The 19,410-nt window shown below is 39.2% G+C and overlaps 2 protein-coding genes across 9 annotated transcripts in view; both read left to right on the forward strand.

Annotated features, from left to right (window-relative positions):
* The window catches only part of csnk1g1 (casein kinase 1, gamma 1), a 32,671-nt gene extending 21,416 nt beyond the window's left edge, over positions 1-11,255 (forward strand). For 4 of the 8 annotated variants that reach the window (XM_018683440.2, XM_018683439.2, XM_018683444.2 and 1 more), the window contains 3 exons: positions 1,867-1,973; positions 5,247-5,270; positions 6,758-11,255. In XM_018683440.2, the coding sequence (XP_018538956.1) occupies positions 1,867-1,973; positions 5,247-5,270; positions 6,758-6,812 (186 nt within the window). In that variant the 3' untranslated portion in view covers positions 6,813-11,255. The remainder of the gene's footprint in view (positions 1-1,866; positions 1,974-5,246; positions 5,271-6,757) is intronic. The other 4 variants (XM_018683442.2, XM_018683441.2, XM_018683446.2 and 1 more) reach the window with 1 other exon arrangement.
* Positions 11,256-11,805: 550 nt separating this feature from the next.
* LOC108887838 (40S ribosomal protein S17) lies at positions 11,806-15,526 on the forward strand. The gene is made up of 5 exons (XM_018683438.2): positions 11,806-11,943; positions 12,834-12,985; positions 14,109-14,214; positions 14,446-14,511; positions 15,399-15,526. Exons 1-5 carry the CDS (start codon positions 11,941-11,943, stop codon positions 15,474-15,476), a joined length of 405 nt encoding a protein of 134 aa, XP_018538954.1. The 5' UTR covers positions 11,806-11,940; the 3' UTR covers positions 15,477-15,526.
* Positions 15,527-19,410: the final 3,884 nt, after the last annotated feature.

Raw genomic sequence — 19,410 nt, forward strand, 5'->3', positions numbered from 1 at the left:
CTAATTACTGCTACCATTACTGTTTGTGTGCAGTAATAAATACCTTTACAGGACATGACATTTGTTTGTTTGTTTTTTTTTTTTTGTTTTTTTTTTTGCCTTGTGTGTGAGACAGATCTGCAACCATATTACCTCCCCCACCCCCTTACCCCTGGCTGGGAATTGTTATTTTTCTGCACCACCATATGCATGTCATCTGGTGTCACCCACCCCAGATGGTGAAAATTTGATTTAGCTTTATAAAATACAGCCCTGGTTGTGAAATTTTGATCCCAGGTCCTACAACTCCTCATGGCGCTTGGACATTCCTTGCAAGATCAAGAAGCCTCTTGCATGACAGGGTGACCTGGCTTAGCCGGCTAAGTGCATGCGCTTAAGTCGTAAAGGGTCATTGTGCTCAAAGGAACGTCCTGGTGTAATTTTTACTCTTTTTACTCTCTGCCATTGACCAAAGATTGTCCCTCTCTAGCTTTGTTTGCATAGGTGTGTACAGTGTATGCTTTAGTAGATATCCATTCATTCTATTAAATTCCATTTGTGTTGAAAAGGTGTGGACAATTGAAAGTTGACCCTCATCTTGCACCCCACCTCTTTCAGAGCAGACTTCTCATATGTCTGTGAAAAGTCAAGTTACTTGTTGTACTAACTTGATTTGATTTTGATTAAAAACTGAACAAGTCATTTCAATAGCAGTGTTTCCAGTACTGGGCAACTACTTCTACAGTTGTTTTTTCCGACACTATTTCAACATAAATGTCAGTGAAAGGAGTTTATTAGGCAAAGGTCTACACTGTACACACCTATACACACAAGAACACATTTTATAATAATTATAATGCTGTTTCTTCTACAGGTTAATGGTACATCCATCTATAGATATTCTTTGCATTTTGTGATTTTTATATTTGTCTGTCAGCTGACCATGTTTTTGTGTTCTAGAGGTCGTGTTTGAGTGTTTCTCTCTCTCTCATTCTAATTTGTAATGCTCTTTTTTTTTTCTTTTTACCAGTGACAGGTTTTTTTCTCTGTATAGTCTGGACATACGGGCTGCAAATGAATGTCGAAAGCCAGAAAATTATATAGTTGAATATGGATCAAATCAAATCTATCAGCTTCTTGTAGATATAAAAGTACATATGGTAGTACATAAAAATAAAAAATAATTATTCATTACTCATTAAACTATGAATAGAAATGACTTGTCCACTGAGGCTGATAGATTATTCTTTAATTGTAAATATTGCAAAGTGAAGCTGCAACAAGTTAAAGTATTACATTTATCTGAAATAACCCGGAGTCACCTTATTTAGCAAAGTCATTACTTTTGTTTTAGGTGTGGTCACTGGCAAGGATGGATCTCTGTACACTGGAGAATCTAAATGTAGACTAAATGTCTCTATTTTACTGATAAAATAATTTCTAGGGGTCTTAAACTCCACCCATCTCTTGTTTTTTTTTTTCATATTTTAAGTCTCCCAAATTGGCTGTAGAATCCCTGTGTGGAGGATATGAGCTTTTTCTGACTTTAATGACTCCCAGCAGTAGTAAGTCATCCTGACAGACAGTAGCGCACATTGGTAACAAATTTGGAGGGCTATTGATAGAAAGTGCCAGCCGAAAAAGCATCAAATAATCCATTAATATCATTTGTATTTGTGTTATTGGTGTGTTTCCCCACAGGAGACAGTAAAAGTAAAGTGAAGTGGTAAAGTAACGTTCATGTGCTCTTTCTCTTTTATCCAGAGAAGCTTTCTGTCACAGCAGTGCCTGTTGTTCACATTCACATTGTGGCTAACGTGAAACTGTTGTGTGGATTGATACAAACATCAGTGGGTCAATCTGAAGTAACACCCATCTGTGCCACAGGTGGTCAGTTCAACCAACGGGGAGCTGAATGCAGACGATCCACTGGCAGCTCATTCCAACGCTCCGATTACAGCTCAGGCAGAGGTGGAAGTGGTCGACGAGGCCAAGTATGTGTCATACACCCGCCACACCTCTCCTCCATGTCCATCTGTCGCTTCCTCTCTTTCCCACTCTTCCTCTCTCTCCCTCTCTCTCTGTCTCTCTCTCGCCACTGTTTGCTATGCTGTGGAATTGTGACAGCCCCCACCCCCAGCTGTCATCCTGCTCCTGCCCCTATTATCTTCTGTCTGACTGTGTGGGTTTTTGATCTTGAGTGCTGACTGTCTCTATGCCTCTCTCTCAACTAGTTTTTTATTTTTAAAGAAGAAAGCCAATGTAGATTAACTTTTCAGTCAGAGCTCATACAGTTTTTCATACCTGGAGTCATCAGTCCCTAACACAGTGCTACACTGGCAGCCACTGAGGATGTCCCTTTAGTTTTTGGTAGCCATCTTAAAGAGATACTCCACTGTTGATTAACTAGATCATTATGTCTTCAGTAGTGCCATTACTGATCAGTGCAATGCAGATTATGTCCATGTAGTGTGCAAGCACCCAGTTGTAATTTCACCAGATTGGCCATGTGGTAAGTCAGTTACATGTATAGAGATGATGCACATGCTGTCATCTTATGTGACAGTTGCTTCTTTCTCTCCCCATGAGAGGCAAACATGACAAGGAAAAAACATGGAAACCAGTTGTTAGCATTGTTTCGGTGCTAATCTTCAGCACCAGTAGCTGGTGTGATGCCACGCTGCACGGCTGGCCACCCACCATGCAAAAACTGCGCTGCTGGCTGAATGTCTTGTGGTTCAGCTGACTGAGAGGAACTGAGCGGAGCTCTTCTGAGACGCGGAGCTCTTCTGAGACACACAGCTCTGAGACAAGAAATACATTAATGTTGAAAATAAGTACTTTACGGCTGCAATTTGAGGTTGTAGGATATAAGCGTAAACGGAACAGAGAGGCTTATTTTTGTTTGACAAAAGTACAAACAGGAAATTTAGTCACAAGCTACAGATGCACTGAGAGCTACACATGCCGAGACATTTAAAAAAAGCACTTTGTCTCCAGTCACCAGCACGACCTCACTTATGCTGAGCAAAACATTTTATTCCAAGACTCAGCTTTGATTGACGGAGGAGGCTGTCCTCATTTGGCAGCGGTCAGCTTTGTAAACAAGCAGGACCACAATAGTGCAGGTCAACCCGGTTATTCCCTGTTATGAGGCTACAGTGGAAACATTGGTTATTATGGTGCAGCTAAGACTAGCTGGACTAGGCACACTGAAAAACACTGTTAAGAAACTCTTAGGAAGCAAACTACCAGCCGAGTTTAGTTAAGTTTGTGGCCATTTAGCTGGTAAACATCACTGATGGTGATGTTACATCTGAATGAAAACTAGTGCTCAACTCTGTGCAGATAAATGGCTTTTTTCTCAGTAAACACTGGGTTTTAAATAACATAAAACTAAGACATGAACAGTCACAACAGTGGAACATTTAATTCTAACAAATGTGTTTGTTTTTTATTGTGCATGCAATTAAAAGGTTTCCACAAATTTTCTTTAACGTTGAAGTCGGCGCTGAAAACGCAGTCCGTTGAGCAGGTAATGTCGGTTGAGTCATCACCAGGCCAAATGAAAATTAAAGATTAGGGAAAATTATTTCAAAGAAAAATATCAACAATAAAACAAATACAAATAAAGTTTCCTGTTGCACTTTATATCCAAATACATCTTGACATAAAATATCTATCACTGTATTTCTCCTTGGCTCAGTTCTCATAGTTATTGTAATGCATACTGCAGGGATTTACCATCGTTCCCACCATCAAAGCCACTGTAAAAAATGAATACCTTCCACTTGTCTCTTCATGAATCTCCCAGAGGTTCGTTCACTTTAATCTGCACTTCTTTCTATTTCTGCCCAGATGACAGGCCTCCTTCCTGTTGTCTCCATTCACACAATTGTTTGATATGATGATTGGCATCTGTACTGCCAGTCTCTTTGATACCTCGTCAAGCACGTTGACGTTTGATATAAGAACATGAGGTAATGGGTCTGGTGCAGTTCAGTTAATGCTTTGCCTTTTAGTATAGTTGGCTCTTTAATCTTTTATTTATGTATCATGGATCAGGTTAAACTTACTCTGAATTTTGGTTTCTATTTGTGATGCCATAATGTTATTAGCAGATTTATAGCAGTGGCAATAGTGCACATCTTTTTTGTGGTTCATTGATTACATTCTCATATATTATAGAACAATAAAGTCCTGTGGCTGATTTCACCAGCTTGCACAGCTCCTAAATTTAAACTTAATCTATTTATCTCACAGTTGTTTACTAAGTAGAGATTTACATATCACTAAATGAAACAGGTTGCACCATATAATCTAATTCTTACATCAAGATAAATCGTAATTAAATATGTACACCCAGTTGTAACTGGTACGTGGATAACTGATGTAACTGACTAAACATTAGCTCGCTAACATAAACTGTTTAGATTAAAGCGCTGAAGAGGTAATGTGGAATAAAGCCAACATATCTGACTTGACACTATGGAAAACTAGAGTAGTTTAAAATTACACTGTGCTAAAATAATGCAGTATATCTTAAATTACAAACTTTATACTGCTACTACACCTAAATGGCTCAACAGCTCCAGTTAGGTTAGCATATTTGAATATTTACAAATAATTTAAAACTGTAGTGCTATATGTCAAACACATATTTCTCCGTGTATATAAACAATTGCTTTTAGTTGCTAGTGCTATAGTTTCCTGGCGACTGATTTAGTCATTACTAAAGTCTTTTTAGCTACAATTATTATTACAAATGTAATAATGGATTTCTGTTGGTAAACCCAATCCTGGACCATGTCTGCTGTTGTACTAGGTGTTTTTTACAGGTCACCAACCTTTATTAAGGTGGAAATGGGTATTCAATGTCTGACATTAAGAAATATCAGAAAATAGGACAAAAAAACAAGGAAATTTAATCATAAATGATCGATACATTTTTCAGAAAGCAGACGGTAATTTTTTAAAAAGGATGTTAAACACACTCTTATAGGAAATGTAGCACACATTACACAGCACATTTTGACACTGTAACCTCTTCATACCCAGGAAGAGATGTAACAAGCTGCAGAGTAGATGTTCTGTAATTCTTTCTCCTTAAACCTCTCAGATTCTCCCTCTCTGTGTCCACCAGTGTCCTGTTGCTGTGTTCGTGTGCATGTTAGTGTGGCATGTGCCCAGTCCCATCATCTTGGTCTTTGCTGTATTAATCTATCTTTCTTTTCTCTTTACACTCTTTCCTCTCTCTTCTTCTGTAGCTGCGTGAAAATGCTCAACCTGTGGTGAGTCCCTCTCTGCTAGTCCACATCAGACTCATGGGACAGGGAGTGGACCAGCCTAGGCTGGGCGAAGTGGAGTTTGTTATATACAAATTTTAACTAGTCTCTCACTGGTACAGCAGTGCCCTATACTCCTGAGAACACTATCTACCATGTCTATTATCAAGTCTCTGCACTTTTCTGACTTTTCACCACCACCTGAGGTTAAAGGATAACTCTGGGAATTTTCAAACCTGGCCCTTATTTTTGGGTACATATGATTGCTAGGGACAAAAATCTTTGGAATTGGTGCAGTATTGAGCAACAAAGGTGTAGATAGACCTTCTTATTAAAGAGTAACATCATTTTTGTTTAACCAGAAACATCACTATATATTCCTACCAGACGAGATTGATTGACAAAAACAATGTAGAGCATGGGAGCTGCTGGAATATCACTGCCTTGATTGGTTAGTTTGTTTGTGTTATTGTATGGTACCTCTACCACTACTGTAAAGGATCTGAATACTGAAGTCACACAAAAACACAAACTTACTAATCAAGGCAGCTGTATTCCAGCAGCTCCCATATTCTGCTCTGTTAAGCTACTGTTTTTATCAATAGAGTTTCTAGTTCAACAAAAAGGATCTTACTCTTTAATAAAAAGTTGAAATCAAATTCAAGATGTTGTTGCTCAATACTACACCGATTCCAAAGATTTTTGTTCCCATCAATCATTTACACCCAAAACATGGGAAAATAAAAAATACTGGTGTTATCATTTAACTAACAGATGAGTAAAGAATACCCACGCTGCAATATGAGCAGACACATTAACTGAAAACTTGAGTGAAATGTCACATCAGGGTGGAAAGAATAAACAAGTAGTACTTTGGTGTAAGTTGACTAAAACATCCTAATATTTGTGATATTTATAAGCTCCTTTTTTTCAGCACATTTGGCTTTAGGTTAAAAGTCTTTAAACTCTTGTTGCATGGTGCACCATTATTTATTGATAAATTAATCTGAGAGTACCCAGTCACTGTCCTATGTCTTGATCCACAGCTTTTTTTTTTTCTTGTCTTTGTATGTTTTTATTGATCATTCAGGCTCATCCTGTCTTGTGCTCTTTGTGTGCACTGCTCCATTTATTTTGCATAGGAGAAATATTGCCTTCAGAGTCACTGCAGCAGTTTGTAGTTCAGTCCCCTCTGCCATTTTTTTTGTTCTTAAAAATGGTGGGAGGTGAATAAACATGCAAACATTTGGTGGATGGAAGTGAATCCATCTTGTCCATAATGCTAATGTTTTACTAATCAAACCTTTTGGCAGCTGCAGTTCTAATTATTATCCCAAAAACATGCATCTGTCCAGATTTGGTAGAATCAAATTAAGCTCTTGTGATATTTAACACACTAATGTAAGCAGTCTGCTCGTGTTTGTTCCTTTCTTTTGCTTCATCTGAAGCCTCTCTCATCTACATATCGATTTAATGTCTGTCTCTGTCTGCAGGTGCTGCTGTTTCTTCAAGCGAAAACGGAAGAAGAACACACAGAGGCACAAATGATCATCCGCCACTGGCCTGAAACGGTCCAAGCGTCCGGCTCAGTTGATTGTGATTTCAGAAATCAATAAGGTCCCGTTCAGAACAAAAGAGGGAGACAGCTGAAAGATCTTGATTGAATTGTCCTCTGGAGGGACCAGTTGAAAATGGTTTGTTGAGATGTACAAGACACTTGTGTCTTTTAATGGGAGTCCTATTTTAAATGTTTCTTTTTGTTTTTCTTTTTTTTTCTTCCTCTAAGACGTGTGGGAATATTTTGCAGGCCAGTCGGCCAAACGGGGAAACTATTCGTTGGAATTTTGCAGAGGATAATCTTGTGTGTTTTTCCTCCCCAAGATGCCCAGCATTTGTATTTGTCTCTCCTCATTTTTGGCAATTATTTTTGCTGTTTCTCTACTGTGGTATTGCAAAGGAAGAGACGGATCTTCCTGTGGAATTTTGCCACCCTCAACCTGTTGCATTACTATGATTTCTTTGTTTGATTCACAGAATCATATTTTTGTTCCCCCTCTGTCAAGTCCCAGTTCAAAGCGGTTTGCCCATCGTTAGTTTGCTAACTCATTTTGACACAAAGCCCCTTTTAGTCGTTTCCTGACGTGGGGCTGAATGTAAACCTGAACACATGAGGAGCCAAGAGGGAAACAGAGAGCATCAGTCTGCCATTTGGCCCCTGCACTTTTTTTTTTCTCCAAAGAGGTCAACCTTGGCACTGGGACTCCCGGGCCTGAGAGAACAGAAGACCAGAGACGTCTCCTGCACTGTGTTCTCTGAGGATGATTTCTGCTCACGCTGCTTGGTTAAAGCTCTCCCCTTAACCACGCTGCTGTCAAACCACACTACAGTCTCTTCTGACTCTCATGCAGTTTTGCTCCTGTCGGCTTTGTGATGATGAGCGGCAACATGACATTTGTAGATGTGGCTGAAAAAAAAAAAGAAGCTATTTATGCTATTTATCTTTTGGTTGCCACCAGTTTTCTTACTAATTCTAAAACATACACACTGAATGTATGGACAGAGAAGTTAAATGACTTTGGAGCATTCATATAATCGGTTATGCGCATGGAAAGGAAATTACAGTTGAGGAGTTAAGACCAATGTTTAAAAAAGGAAAAAATTGAGACCAAAATTAAGTGGATTTGTGGGTTGGGAGAGTCTTAATTGTTCTTAATAATGTGATGGTTAATAATGGACTCGACACTGGGGGGGGTGTTGCTTTGGAGCGACAAGAGAAACTGGTGTGATGTGCTTTGGAGATTGAATCACAGCCTCTCGACGCTACTGTCCAATGCCTTAACCCCAACCAGTTGACCGCCACACCACGCCAAGCCACGCCATGCCACGACACACCACACCACCCATTGGATAAACAAGTAGGCAGCATGAGGGGTCACCTGTATAATAAAGCCCGACGTTGCAGACTGTTCCCAGCTAGTATCAGAGCAGTTAAAGACTTCCCGTGTAACAGTGATGATGTATTCTTAAGAGAGCAAATGCCAAATGTAAGGTTTGGTGTAATAATCTGTAATGGTGTTAAGACATTTGTGCCCCCTGCGTGTCCAGTCTGAAGACCCCCTGTGCTGCAAAGCGATGTTTGATGTTTGGGTCCCTCTACTCGATGTCGAGAGAGAGAAAACCTTATGTCACCTTGAGGGTAGATAAGAACATGTCCATACCTTTTTTTTCTTTGTTTGTTTTTTACATTTTCATTTAGTGTCATGGAGGACTGCCTTGAAACAATATCCTCGATAACGTCACCTTGCCTATCCTCCTAACAGAGAGTGAATTACCGTACATAGTTGTTTTATTTTTTTATTTTATATCTTGCTAATGTGAATTATTTTGAATGCAATTTTTTGTTTTTGTTTTTCCATTCCAAATAGCCATGGTTTTATGGGGAAAGAGAGGGTAACAAAAACAAAACAAAAAGGAAAAAAAAAAGCTCAAAACCATGACTGCACTACATTTGTTGACCCCGGCTTTCCCTGACAAGACCCTGCCTTCTTAATACTGTACTTTAAACGTGCTTATTACTTTAATTGTAGCTGCCTCATGTGCTAGGCCTTCCCTATAGGGTGCAGGGAATACACTTTAAATTGATTTTATCCCCTGCCCACTCCTTTTTTGTGTGTGTGTGTGTGTGTGTGCGCCATGACACGCTCCTCTCACCCCCTTCTCTCTGCACATACACACATAAACACACACTCATGCAAGTCCTAGATGAATCGACTCTCTGCAGAGTGTTCGACTTTGGCGTTTTGTGGACCTGCTCCATCTTTAGAAATACAATGTTGTAGATGTTTGCGAACTATCTCAATGAATCAGTATGTAAACCTGCTTGTTGCGTGTATTTACACTGTATAGCTTTTGGTTTATTCTTACCCCTGACATGTCAGTTAGTCCAGGGTCTAAGTTATTGTGTTATTGAAAGTACTTGAATATGAAAATCTATGGGACCTTTTCTTCTTTTTTTTTCTCTTTTTTTTTTTTGTTTTGTTTTGTTTTTTTTGTTTTTTTTTTTTTTCTTGGTCATTATTATCTTAATAATTACACACATAGGATTTGAGGGGAATGGTGGGAAAACAGGCTATTTGAATGACAGATATTCATTTCTTTGAAGATGTCTTAGTGCCTCTCGAGTGTGTTGGACAGGTGACATTTGTCAGACTCACCTGTGGAGTCCTGTGCTGGCTGGTGTAAATGACCAGATGAGGCTTGGGGTCATTAGCTTTACCCAGGAGAAGGTGCAGTTAGATGCTGGTTTGGAGGTTTAAATCACTTTTTTATGTTGCTGTTGTCTCTGTGAAACATTCGTTGTAATGTATTTTTATCTGGTGAGGGTCAATCCCCCATTTTTTCAGACACCAAACCTGTGACATCTGCTGCCTGTGATTCTCTGCCCGTCCCCCCTGCAAAGCATCAGCAGCACCTGGATTATTTCTTATTCCAGCTGCCTGGAGAAAAGTTTGAAAGTATTCCTGTGTAGTGAGATGAATATCAAGACTATACAGCCTTCAGTGTTTTCCCCACTTAATTCCCCGAGTGCCATTCCTGAGACTACTACTACTACTACTAGCCCATGCCTTTTACCTGTGCCAGAAAAATATGAAGTTGAATGTTTTTTGACGCATTGCATTCCACCTCGTGTCCTTGACGTGTCTCCACTGTCATTTTTGGAAAAATCGCAGAGCAACGCAGCTCGATTTTTTTTTTTTTTTAAAGCACCAGGAAGTGTTGGAGACTGTCTGTTCAAGTGTTTTTATGAGTCATTTCTGTTGGTTTCTTTCTTTCCTTTTTAATGTCTTAACTGAAAAGAAACTGACCAAGTTTATTATTTCAGAGCTGAATTTTGTGACCGGTTGTCGTCAAACATCTGCTTCTTCCTCAAACTGTGAGTCGCCTCACTCTCTAGCTCACGCTGAAATGGTAGATATAGGCATATTACTCTGATGTATTTACTTTTTACTCTCTGGGCCTCGTACAGAGCGATATAGGAGGAACTCTTTACGACTTCTATCTTGCATGGCTTTTCTGGAGACGACAACGATCGGTCTCTTATTTCCTCTCCTGTAGGGCTCATATACTGTTGAGGTCACCGAGACGTTATGGCTTCCAGTCCCCATGTAAAATAAGTAACGTTTTTCATGTCTTCTCACAGCACATTCCATTTCAGTTCCCATTATTTCTCATACAGTTCACTTCAGTCAAATCAGTGTTTATGGCTTCGGTTACGTGTAACTCATTCCTGTGTCAAAGCTGTGTAAATCAAAGCAAAGGACAGTTAAAGTGTGAATGAATGGCTTTGGTCTTTTTTGGGTTCTCTGGCACTTTTTCCTTGTTGCTGTACTGTAGAATTGTCTTGGACTTACTGTATATTTTTCTTTGAGGGAGAGGTTTAGGGTGACATTTACTGCAATATTGTGATGATTATTTGAAAATTGTAAATTGTACAGTGTTCACAATTGTAGTCTTTGTTTTTTCTGTTGGGATTCCATATAAAAGATGTATTCTTTGATTTTTTTTTTCCCTCTCAGACTGTGGAAAATCAATTTGTACAGCTCCAAGAGTTTATCCTCCCCTCAGTTGTTTTTTTTTTTTTTTTTTTTTCAGAGATATGATAAGAGAAATCTTAAAACTGTAAATAAATATTATTGTGTTGAAATATGAATGTCACTTCAAAAATGTATTTGAATGAGTTAGTCAAGGGCTTCAAGAATGAAGGACCCACATTTCTTCTTTTTATGGTTTCATATTTTTAATTTGCAGAAAGGTAAAGGTCCGTTTTATCTGAGATGCCTGTTTTTTTTTTTTTTTTCTCCTCCTCGAATTCATATAATACAATGTGTCACACATGAACCTTATGAAAATCACTTTTTATTCCCTCCACACCTAAAGGGAAACTCCAGTTTGCACCCTTTTTTATGTAAAATAAAAGATCTCTCCACCTTGTGGGAATGTCTTTTGTCAAGTGATTTGTTCCAGTTTCTCATGATACTTAATAACTCTTAAGTGATGAATTTACAAAAATGATGCAGTTCATTTAGATAAATGTTGGAATAAATGATGACTATTGATGATAGTTCTTTTTTTTCAGCTCAGCCTGTGTTAGGATTTTGAGTATGATGGCTTAGAACATATCAGGTCAACATCGATTGATGTTTTAAAATCTTATTGTGTGGGCAAAGTATATGAAACATGTACATGCAGCTTTTTCTTTTTTCTCTCCTTTGTTCACTCTGTCGAAAGCCAAAGACAAAAGGAGACGCTCCTAAAGAACCTGGTGTTGGATCTCAGTGTAATGAGATCAGGACAATTTGGTCTAAAAAATAACAATAAGGTAGTTGTAAAATGTAAAAACGGCAATAAAATTAGGGCAACAACTGACATTTATTTTGATTATTGATTAATCAGACAATTATTCAGTCAGTTAATGTTTTACTTAATTACTAGTACTTGAAATGAAATTAAGTTTGTAGGATGTATTTTCAATATTTTCTTTTTCCTTCAAATTCAGTTCTCTCCTCCCGCCGCTAGTCGGCGGTGTTGACCCAGTTTGGTGTGACCCCAGCAGCCTGTCAACTATAAACTTCCTGTATGACCCTCCGGTGCCTCTCTTCCACCGATCCCAGCAAACATGGTGGGTACACAGAAACACTTCACTTCACCACCCCTCACAATCCTGTCTAATCTTCACTCTCTGTCTGTTCATCAAGCGGTTTCAAACACCAGTTCACACACAAACAGCACAAAGATTTCTAAACGCCGAGTTTTGATGCACTTGAGTGGTGTTAAATACGTCTAAATACAGGCTTAATGTCCCCGACTTAGTAGGGGAGCTAACCGGTCAGTAGTCGATTACAAACAGCGTCAGAAACACCAGCACTCGTGTATTTTTACGAATAAACTGTCCTGGTTTGACTCGGTGATGCTGTTATTTTCTCTAACTCTTTTGATCTGGTTACCGTTGGGAAACCGCTTTCTTAACGGCTGGTTCCGTTTAGTTTTAACCGTCGTTATAGGGATCATGTTTTACACGATAAGAAATGTTGCAATAATTTCTGTCATGTCTGGAGTTAGCCTGTAGTCGTTTTAATGACATTTTAATTCAGCATTTCATCTTAAAATTCTCTGCATTGTTATTTCCTACTCTGAGGTTAGCTTCCGATGCTGCCGTTAAGTGTAATGTTAAGGGAAAACTTGTATTGAAACAGTTTTGGCTATCTCCTCTGTAGTCTGGTCCAGATTTGTCAAGTCTAATTGTAGCATTTTTTTATCTAAGCCTAGGCTGATATGAAATCACGCTTTTCTGTTTTAACAAATAAAATAAAGGTGTCACAAATCTTAACTAACGCCCCGGACCTAATTTATCCATCCCAGTTTCTTCTTCCTGTCCACATCCAGGTTGTGTTAAACGAGTGATGAGGGTTTTGCTGGTTGTTTTACTGTTTCTTGGTTCGACAAGAACAACTATAAAGAGCTGTGGCAGAATTCGCTTCATCTCTTACTCTTCCTTTGGTGTCTCTTCAGGGTCGTGTCAGGACCAAGACAGTCAAGAAGGCCGCCAGGGTCATCATTGAGAAGTACTACACACGTCTGGGCAATGACTTCCACACCAACAAGAGGGTGTGTGAGGAGATCGCCATTATTCCCAGCAAGCCTCTGCGCAACAAGATTGCAGGGTAAGTGGCATTTTAACTGTTTGCTACTGTGTCTTTTGAGAGTGTGCACTGCTGAGATGCACTGTGGCTGACACCTGATGTTAACTGGCTCAGACCTCAGATCAGTTTTATCAGTTGTGTATGACTTATAAAGCACAATTGTGAGAGTTTACTTCAGATTTGATGGTGACATGAAAACATCAGTGGCTGCATGTTCTCTTTGCTGCAGCCTTGAACCTTTGAGATTGGTGTCAAGATGAAGACTCATAACCAACTGTTAACATTTGTAGTCAGTGGAGGTGAGAGGAGTGAATCAGCAGGAGCCATGTTCCCTCAGAGACATGACTGCTGTAGTTTCCCTCTGCTAAAGAAACAGAGGTGCTGGCTTCTTGTTTTGCTGCTGTAGTTGTTAGTGTTTTGACTTTAGTGTTGTTATGGCTGCCATCTTTGTGTGGACTAGACGTTCTGCTTTTTCTCGTCAGCTGCAGGTCAGTGGTGCGCATACTCAGCAGATGCCAAATGCAGAACAGTTTAGTTGATTTTACACTCAAACTGTGGCACACCACAAAGTGATTTTTGTTGCTTAGTTGGTTGATTTTCTTTGCTTACTATTGATGTTGCATAACACTGATGAATTGGTAAGACATTGATCAGAAAATACAATTCGTGGTTACTAATTGAAAGTCTTCCTTTCAGATTTTTTTTCTTTATTTATTGACCTGTTATAACAGAGATATAAACATCCCTTAGAGCATTTTAAGTTTTTGAAAACTCCCCACATCCTCAACCGCTGTATCTCCTGATAAATAATACAGTAATAATAAATTGCAGTAGAGAACAGCTGAAAGATCACCAGTATACAATCAAGATAGAACAAATAAACAAAGATATAAAGTCTAAGTAAACAAAAGCATAGTTTTCCCATTAAATCTAATGTCTCAGGAAAATATGTCTGTTTTTATAAGTATATGAAAGAGTGGGGAAAAATAGCATTTTGTACTTATCTTTGCTTGTATTTGATATTTTTGCACTAAATTATTAATCAACTAATTATGCTGGGTCTATACACCATAAACTTGTGGCCTTTTGTTGTTGACTTGGTCATTATACTCTCAATAATCATGTTTTCCTGTTTGTGTCTCAGGTATGTGACACACCTGATGAAGCGTATCCAGCGCGGTCCAGTCAGAGGAATCTCCATCAAGCTACAGGAGGAGGAGAGAGAGAGGAGGGACAACTACGTCCCAGAGGTCTGTTCATACTATTTTCTTTGAAGTTGTTCCCTTTGGTTTGGAAATTCACATACATGTTGTGTTTTGGTTGTTTGGCTTGATAATTAATTTTTCTAAGTATGCATTCAGCAGCTGCAGGTTTGATTTTTGATTAATCATTTTGCAAAGCAGCTTTGGTGTGACCTACAGAGAAAGACCGAACACCTGTTAAACTTGCTGTTTTGTTTTCTTTTTAATCTCATCCTGTAGATTTCTGCTCTGGACCAGGAGCTCATCGAGGTGGACCCAGACACAAAGGAAATGCTCAAGATGCTGGTGAGTGCCAAATACATTTTGCTGCTTTTCTTAGTGACAGTTTGAATTTTGATTCTGAACCTGCGTCCGTATTTTTAACAGCTAAAAGTAACATTTTGTACTCAAGTAAAAGAAAAAGTTTTTTAAAAATCCTCTGTTTGTTTGAGAGGTTCCTCCATGACTGCAGCAGCAAAACAATTGAGCACACCTCTGTTTTCTGTGTGGTAATAATGATGTATAATATGTATAAGATAAATAATAATCCATTAGCTGAGGCAGTGACATTAAGAATAGAACAGCTTTAGTCTATTATTAGCATCTGAACCTTTGATAGGATGTTACTTTTTCTAAGTGGGGTAAGCAGACAAAAACTCTGTAGTTCTGCAAGATAAAATGTTTTTGTCAATGGAGTCTGGTAGTGATATGAAGCAATGTTTCTGCTTAAGCAAAAAGCAACCTTATCCTTAATGTTGTCAGACACTTAAAATAACAATCTGACTCTGATGGTGCTTAAAACAACCACTGTTGTGGGCACTGATGTGGACAGTAGCCCATTGCATTACATTGCAGCAGCTGTTAACAGTTGCCTGGTACGCTGTTCTTTTTCAGTACTGCACTAATTCCAAAGATTTTTGTCCCTTTCATTTACACCCAAAAAACATGGGAAAATAAGTCCTAGGTTCAAAAATTCATTTCTGTGTGAAAACTGACAAATGATTAATAGACTGCCAGAACAGCTGCAGCTCTAATACCAGGATATATCAAAGCAACTTTTCAGACAGAAATAAACAACCCTGTAATTTGCTGCCTGTAAATTTCCCACAAGTGGGATAAATAAAGTATATCTTATCTTATGACTAATATTCCTGTTTATTTACGTAAATCATGACAACTCTTTCTTCCTCTAGGATTTCGGTGGCCTTTCCAACCTTCAAGTCACTCAGCCAACTGTTGGAATGAATTTCAAAACACCACGAGGGCTATAAAGTCTTGTGTAACAATCCTCTTAATAAAGAGACATAATTATTGATAAGAATGATCCCTGTGTTTTTTTTTATACAAAGTAAGACATGATTAATGACTGTTGTATTTTATAAGATTACTGTAGTCCTAATCTGGAATGTGGTGTTATAAAATTGCATAAAACAGAAATACTCAAGTACAAGTACTTAATTACTTTCCACCACTGAGGCCATGCCAGTGATGATGATGTTATTGTTGCTGTGGACCACTTTCTCAGACAGTGCTGACTTGCAAATTTCAATTGCCTGAATGGGATCAAGAGGAGGAGGTGGGGGATGAAATGTAAATTGTGTTAATCATTGTTCTGTACCAGGCAAAGATACTGTGTGAATTTTTAGTCCTCAGAATGACGATTTAATCATTCAGTTTTCTTTAGTAACACAGTATCCATAGGTAGACTGCAAACAGGAACTGCTAACAGCAACTTTTACTGAAACCACTTTGAAAATATGTTCACAAATATAGGCTGTGATTTCTATTGCCCTAAAAATACATTCAAAAGAAGTCAAGTTTAGATACAATCTGTAGTGGCTATTTGGTAAAAATAAAACAACTCTGATGTACCATGGGCGTGTAATGTACGCAGGCAAAAGAACTTCACTGTCCAAACAACATCTGTAGTTTTTGCTGGTTGGTTTATCCATTTTGAGCAAGCAAACAAAAGAATCCTGCTTCTCGCTGCCTCTCCTGCACTGATGAAAAAAAAAACAGGAAGGATTTATTTTAAGACCAGAGGCGGTTGCTAGGCGGACCGGAATTCCCCGCCCAATCAGTGTTTTTCTCTCAGTGTCGCTGACGTATGTCGTCATGACCGCAACGACTCTCGTCATTGGCCATCGCATTCTGGGAGGAGCGTAGAGAGGCGGAGAAACGAAGTCGGAAAACCGATTTAAACCAAGTCTGAAGCGTTGCTTCTGTTTGCCAGTACTATGAGAAAACCTCGCTACCGAAGAGGTCTGAATGCAAAAACAAACTGTGGAGCTGCTTTTTGTCGAATACGAGTGAGTAGACGCTGTTAACACCTGTGTTGCGAAGGTAAGGCAAACAGTTAGCGGCTAGCATTAGCATTAACTTAATGGAGAGCGTTAGCATCAACGGCGAGCGTTAGCATTAGCATTACCTTGTAACAACAAGTTTTAATTCCATTTTCAGTTGTTTATATCGCGTGGGTAAGAGTGTGTTTGGGTTTCTGTGACTGAGGCGTCCCTTACACGAGCTGTGGACCTCCAACATGGACGGATAGCACAATAGCTCTCGTTAATCTGTTAATCACAGTTTGTATTTGTTGTTATTTTACTAACATGTTGCGTCTCTTTGTAACTTTGTGTTCCATCCTGGTCATTTTAACTCAGGTTATGGTGGTTTATCGTGTCGTTATTACCGGTTTGTGAGTATTTGTGGGCGTTTCATTTTCATCATTTCATAATTTTTATCGTTTTTACCTGGCTGTTTTACATTTGTGTGTTAGCATTAGCGTCGAGCGTTAGCATTAGCCTTATCTTATTTGCGTGCTTGTGTTCCTGTGACTAAAGCGTCCCTTTGTCACAGTTGTGGAGGGTGGTGACTTTTTAGTTCTCAGTTTTCGATGTCATCATTTGTGTCTATTTGTGGTGGTCTTGCATCATGCGTCTCTAGCTGGCTGTTTTACATCTACATAAGGCCAGAGGCCTGTACTACGAAGCAAGTTCAGCATACCCAGGATATCTTATCGATATCTGGATTCACTAAACCTAACAACCACAGTTTGGCTAAGCGGTCGTGCGAGGTTGGTTTCATGACTAGAATAGAAACACTAGAAATTATTTCCAATTATCGAAGTCAGGCCGTGGATTTGTTGTAAATAAGTACGTAAATACTTTTTACTTACTGAGTTACTCTGAATACATGATGCAGATTTTTTAAAAGTGACAGTAATGTCAGACTGTTCCTGCTACCAAAACAGAGAGGAGAGGAGAGAGTTAATGTCTGAGGTCGATCTGACTGAAATGTCTATTTATAATTGTGGGAAATTCAAGAGTTTTGTGGATAATAGCATCTTTGTTCTATCAAAATGAAGATATAATAGTAAGTAAGAGATAAGATAGACTTTATTTATCCCACTTGTGGGAAATTCATTCGTTACAGCAGCGAGAACAAAACAAGAGTTAAGAATAGACAAAAGATAAAAAAATATAATATAAAAGAGGCACAGGAGAATACAAATTAAAGTGCAAAAAAGCAGCATAAAAACTCTATAATAAACATAAATGTGCAGTTTGTATTACAAAAAATGGTGATAATCAGTGAGGTAGCTGAAAGTATGTGCAAAAAAGTGACCAGAAGTGGGAGTCTAGAGTGCAGGTTTATTGTTGGGTCAGACTGGTGTTGTACAGTCTGATGGCTGTTGTAATAAATGACCTGCAGTAGCGCTCCTTGCAATCTTTTGCTGAAGGTATGCATCTTGCATACAAGATGGCAGAAGCCACCACAGTCATAAAAAGTCCTTAGCAGTGACCTGCACACTCCGAAGGACCTCAGTCTTCTCAGTAGGTGGAGACAACTCTGTACAGGGCGTTGGTGCTATGAGACCAGTCCAGTTTATTGTTGAAGTAAACACCCAGATATTTGTACTCCTCCACGATCTCAATGTCCAAGCCCGGTGTAGTGTGAGGTGACTTCCATCTGAAGTCGATCACCACCTCCTTAGTCTTGCTGGGGTTACAGATGGTTCATTACACACCAGTCAACAAAGTTGGTGACGACCTCCCTGTACTCCAGATCGTTCCCCTGAGAAACACGCCCAACAATGGCTATATCACCAGAGAACTGCTGGAGATGGCAACTGTCAGTGTTGTGTCTGAAGTCCAACGTGTACAGGGTGAAGAGGAAGGGGGACAGCACTATACCCTGCGGAGCCCCTGTGCTGCAGACTACCACATCATACACACATTCACAAAGCCTCACATACTGCTACTGTCTGTTGGTGAGGTAGTCGGCGGTCCAAGCAGCCAGGTTACAGCTCCTTCCAGCTTCCCCCTGAGCAGTGATGGTTGGATAGTATTGAAAGCACTGGAGAAATCAAAAAAGGTGACCCTCACAGTGTACCGGTGTTCTCCAGATGTGAAAGGCATCTATGCGGCAGGTAGATGACAGCGTCTTCCACACCATTGGCAGGTCTATAGGTGAACTGCAGGGGGTCCATCTCGTCGCACATTAGGTGTCGGAGGTGGCTCAGGACAATCCTCTCCATTGTCTTCAAGTATGTGATTATTTAGTGTGATAAACTCTCTATGGTTGTTAGAAGCTGTGTTGTGGACAAAATGGAAAGACTGGAACAAAACTATTCCACAGAGCTATAAAAAATATTGATTGATCTTTATCATCTGTCATTTTATTGTAAATTCTGTCCCTGTTGGAATCCTGCAGAAATGATAACGTTAGTTGGGACATTGACAGGTTTTGATCTGATTCCCTGAAGTTAACCTGCCCCAGAGCAGGTTAGCCATTCAGCATAAGTTACCATGGTGATTTACCCTGATAAGAAGTGAACCACCGCCATTAGTTAAACCAGAAATACAGTGCAGTCCTCAGCTTTGTGGTTGTTTTGCATCGTATTGTGTATTTGTAGTTTTGTGTCTATTCCAGGCCGTGTAGCGTTTCTTTGTGGCCATTTTGTGTTTGAGTGTGGCAGTTAAGCATCTCATTTGGGATCATTTTGCAACTCAGTTTTTTGCCTTTTTTGCCTTTGTTGTTTTGTGTGTCTTTGTAGCTTTGTGGTAGTAATCTATCCATTGTCATTAATTGATTGTGTACATTATTGATTAGGAATTTGTTTGTGGTGACTTGAGACCTTACTGAACTCAGTTTTGTGTTAAATACAAGCTTGAAAACTAGATTTTAACTGTGTATTCCTCCACA

This window comes from Lates calcarifer, linkage group LG2 (genome assembly GCF_001640805.2).
Source record: "Lates calcarifer isolate ASB-BC8 linkage group LG2, TLL_Latcal_v3, whole genome shotgun sequence".
Classification (NCBI taxonomy): domain Eukaryota; kingdom Metazoa; phylum Chordata; class Actinopteri; family Centropomidae; genus Lates; species Lates calcarifer.